We start from the raw sequence: 4,318 nt of genomic DNA on the forward strand, positions 1-4,318 counted from the left end.
GTACTATCTTCTAAGTCATGATCATTTAAATATTGATTAGCTGTCCAATTCTTCCGCTTCTAGACGATGTACTTTACGCTTCCTCAGTTGTATCCTCTTGTTTTCTCCAACACAGGGCAGTCAAAATGACCGTCCGGGGACTGGGCCCCACACGCTGAGTACAATATTGACCGGAGCGTGCACTGCCGTCGATGTCCACGCGGGCCCCACCTCGCATCCGACGGCTCATAATCGATCTCCCCCTCTCAGCTGGGCCCCACAGAACAGCGTTTATTGCGCCATGCCCCCGTGCTCCCGCCCACACCCTATCCCTCCACCTTTTCCCAGTAAAAATAAGAAGAAAAATAAAAAAAAGGAAAACAAGAAACAAAGAAAGAGAGAGAAAAAGGAGACCAAGACTATTAAGCCCTCTCTTTGCCAATACTTCTTCCATTCATTTCCATCTCCATTTCTCTCTCTTAATCTCCCTCTGCTACTACTCTCCCTCTCTCTCTCTCTACAGCTGTCCCTCTCTGTCGTCGTCACTTTCACTCCGCCTTCGCGTGTTTCTCGCCTACGCCTTGTGACGGAGAGGAGCGGAGGGGCAGTATTGTAAATTCACCGAGCTCCCATTAGAGTGTTGTCGGGGTTATCTGAGGCTCGATCGAGGTTTGTTTTTCGCCTAATTTCTCAATTTTTGCCGCGGATCACTCAGTATGCCTGCGAATTTTAGGGTTCCTGAAGTTTTACCTTTCCCGTGGGGTTTGATTTTGGGGGAATACTTCAAACTGGTGTTTTTTTTGTATTGGGGGTTTTGTATTTTGCTTTGAGGTTTGATTGTTTCTGGTTTCTTAGCTGAAATTTGGATAATTTGGTGGTGAAATGACATCTGTCGGCTGTAAATTTGGTCAACACAACAGGATGAAAAGAAAGGGGATAGATGGAGGAAGTAATTACTCCTACTAATTAGGGCTTAATTGTTTGACCTCGTTTAAATTCCGGTTTGTTTAAGTAATTACTCCTACTATTTAGAAGATTCACTTATATGTTGGAGGTCTAATTTGAGATGTTTTTGAAACTGTGAAAGATCGTTTCTTTTAATTTATGTTGTTTGGGTGCTTCTTCTTTTGCAAGGGAAAGGTGGGATGAAGCTGATAATTTTTGTTTGTATGTCCTTGATGCAGCACTAATGCAGATGATATAAGAAGATTTTCAGGGTTGTGTGCTGCTACTATACGAACACTTGAAGATGTTGGAGGCTCCGAAGTTTACTGGAATTATAGGCTTAAACAACAACAATCATGAAAATTATGATTTTTCGCATTTCTATCGCAAGCTCAATGAGGGATCAAATATGTCAACTGAGAGTTACGGGAGCTTGCAATTGAGCAACGGTGGAGGCTCGGTTGCCATGTCGGTGGACAACAGTAGTGTTGGATCGAATGATTCCCACACTCGTATCTTGGGTCACAATGGCCTCAGGCATGTCAAGGACTATACTGTTGATGCCAGTGTCAATCACGTGAGAGTTTCTCATGGTCTGAGTGATGACGCCCTAGCTCGAGCTTTGATGGATCCTAGATACCCTACTGAGGGTCTTGGTAATTATGACGAATGGACACTTGACTTGAGGAAGCTCAACATGGGACCTGCTTTTGCTCAGGGTGCATTTGGAAAGCTCTACAAGGGTACATATAATGGCGAGGATGTTGCAATTAAGCTTTTGGAGAAGCCGGAGAATGATGCAGAGAGGGCGCTCTTGATGGAGCAGCAGTTTCAACAAGAAGTAATGATGTTGGCTACACTGAAGCACGCGAATATTGTTCGTTTTATTGGTGGATGCCGGAAACCGCTAGTCTGGTGTATTGTGACGGAGTATGCCAAGGGGGGTTCAGTCCGCCAATTCTTGACAAAACGTCAGAACCGTTCAGTACCTTTAAGGTTGGCTGTAAAACAGGCCTTGGATGTGGCTAGAGGGATGGCATATGTTCACGGATTGAATCTAATTCACCGGGACTTAAAGTCTGACAATTTACTAATTTCTGCTGATAAGTCAATCAAGATTGCGGATTTTGGGGTTGCTCGTATAGAGGTGCAGACAGAAGGAATGACACCAGAAACAGGCACTTATCGGTGGATGGCCCCGTAAGTTACATTTTTCTTCCTTTTGGGTTACACTTTCTTAGTTTGTTTTTTATGTCTTTTTAACTTACGAAATTCCTTTCTACCTATTATAACTTCCTACGTGTCCGGTGACCCCCACCCCACCTTTTCCTGGGAATTGTAATTTTTTTTCTCAGCTTGATCGTTCGCCCTTCTTTTATTATTGTTTTTGTTACTTTATTTCTCAGTGTCTTTTACTTCCATTTATATACTATATGGGTCATTTATTGCATTCAGTTACATCCTCTGATATGGAGTTAAAGGCGGGAGGCCCATTTATTCTAGATCTTATAGTTCTATATTGACAATGATGAGTATTCATCTTGCAAGGGCAGATATAATGGGTTATTTTTGAATAAATAATGAGAGACTAGCTCTACGAATTGATTAGTTAGTTGCCAGAAGTTGCTTTACCATGAATCATTGAATCTGGTGGAGATATACATTATGCACATCTTCTGTATATTTTTGCTCAGGATTATTTAAAGCTATGTAGTAGCATGGCATCTTGTTGTCAGCAATTTGAAAATACAGGAATAATAACATTACATTATAGTAGTATGTGATTGTTGAGGCTTCTTCTTTTGTAATGATTTTGGAATATAGTGCTCTGAATCATAGTGAATTATTTTGTGAGATTTGCATTGAATTTGAAGTTTGTGGTGTTACACTTGAATTTTTCCTGCGACCCTGAGTAAAATAAATAAGAGTTTGACGTGTTAAACATCTTTTATCTCCCGACTTCTACATAGAGGGTATAATATTCTCGATGTTGGGCGCTCTTCAGTCTTCTTCAAGCATCTAAATCTTTCTGCATTTCATATGTACGCATTTGAACTTCTTGACATGGTTCTTGATCGCTTTTCATGCGCCTAAACCTGCAGTTAATTATCATTGTATTCAACTTGAAGCATCTTATTTATGCTCAAGGGGTTCTTAGTACATTGAGCTGTGAAATTTCAGGGAAATGATCCAGCACAGGCCTTACACCCAGAAAGTCGATGTATATAGCTTTGGGATCGTACTGTGGGAGCTGATCACAGGGATGCTCCCGTTCCAGAACATGACTGCTGTGCAGGCAGCATTTGCTGTTGTGAACAAAGGTGTTCGCCCAACCATCCCCAACGACTGTCTTCCCGCATTGAGTCAGATCATGACTCTTTGTTGGGATGGTAATCCCGATGTCAGGCCCTCCTTCAATGAGGTGGTAAGAATGCTTGAGGCTGCCGAGACAGAGATCATGACTACTGTGAGAAAAGCTCGTTTCCGGTGCTGTCTGAGTCAGCCGATGACTACAGATTGATGCAAGGATGAAATCTAGAAGTGTCGAAAACAGAGTAAAGAAAGTGGAAGTTTTCCGTCAGCGTTATGTATGTATCAGGCTTAATTTCTTTCCTCGGATAGAGAAAAGGAGAGGAAGATTATGGTAATAACTGCTTGTTTTGATTTTTTTTTATTCTCCCCTTCTCTTTTTTAACTTTATGGATTTGAGATACCAAATTAGTGGTAATAGAAGAGATTTGTTGTGTATTTATGCATTCCTTTGTGTTATATAAAAAAGTTGCCTTCTTTAGTTGAGTTTCTATTGATCTGTTATAACAGCAGGCGACGTCGTTCTATCCCTTTGTTCTTTGTTCCTTTTATTAAGATGATGAATAATGATTCTCCTTTATATTTACATTGGTAGATATATGAGATATTGCTTTCATCTGTTATAACATGACCTAATATTTTATCGAAAAGTAACACAATGATTAAAGAAAATAAAAAACCTTTTATTCTATCGAAAAGTAACACAAGGATTAAAGAAAATAAAAGACATAGCGAGTAAGTAAATCAGGGAAAATGTCATTGAATAAACAACAAAAAGAGAGGGATGAGACTATGAAAATTTCCAAATCCTTATAAGGAATCATCACCAATTTGAAATATTCGGATAATCGATTTTGTGATTCGCACACGTGATAGAAGTGTGATGAATTAAAGCGAAGTTGATACAAAGCCCGTCCGCAACTCGTCTCTGTCATGCGGCTATGGTGGATGATGGATGCAATTGATGTGTATCATTTTCCAACTAAATTGTCGTAAAATCCAGCACTTATTCTACTATATGTTTCTCATTCAATATATTTAAACGATGGTTAACCAAGATATGTGCCGATTGAATTCCAAAAAG

At 40.2% G+C, this 4,318-nt stretch overlaps 1 protein-coding gene across 1 annotated transcript; it reads left to right on the forward strand.

Moving 5' to 3' along the window:
• The first annotated feature begins 398 nt into the window (after positions 1-398).
• Positions 399-3,715, forward strand: LOC125194171 (serine/threonine-protein kinase STY13-like). Its single transcript, XM_048092240.1, has 3 exons — positions 399-648; positions 1,164-2,124; positions 3,106-3,715. Exons 2-3 carry the CDS (start codon positions 1,229-1,231, stop codon positions 3,443-3,445), a joined length of 1,236 nt encoding a protein of 411 aa, XP_047948197.1. The 5' UTR covers positions 399-648; positions 1,164-1,228; the 3' UTR covers positions 3,446-3,715.
• Positions 3,716-4,318: the final 603 nt, after the last annotated feature.

The sequence above is a fragment of the Salvia hispanica genome, chromosome 6 (assembly GCF_023119035.1).
Source record: "Salvia hispanica cultivar TCC Black 2014 chromosome 6, UniMelb_Shisp_WGS_1.0, whole genome shotgun sequence".
NCBI lineage: Eukaryota > Viridiplantae > Streptophyta > Magnoliopsida > Lamiales > Lamiaceae > Salvia > Salvia hispanica.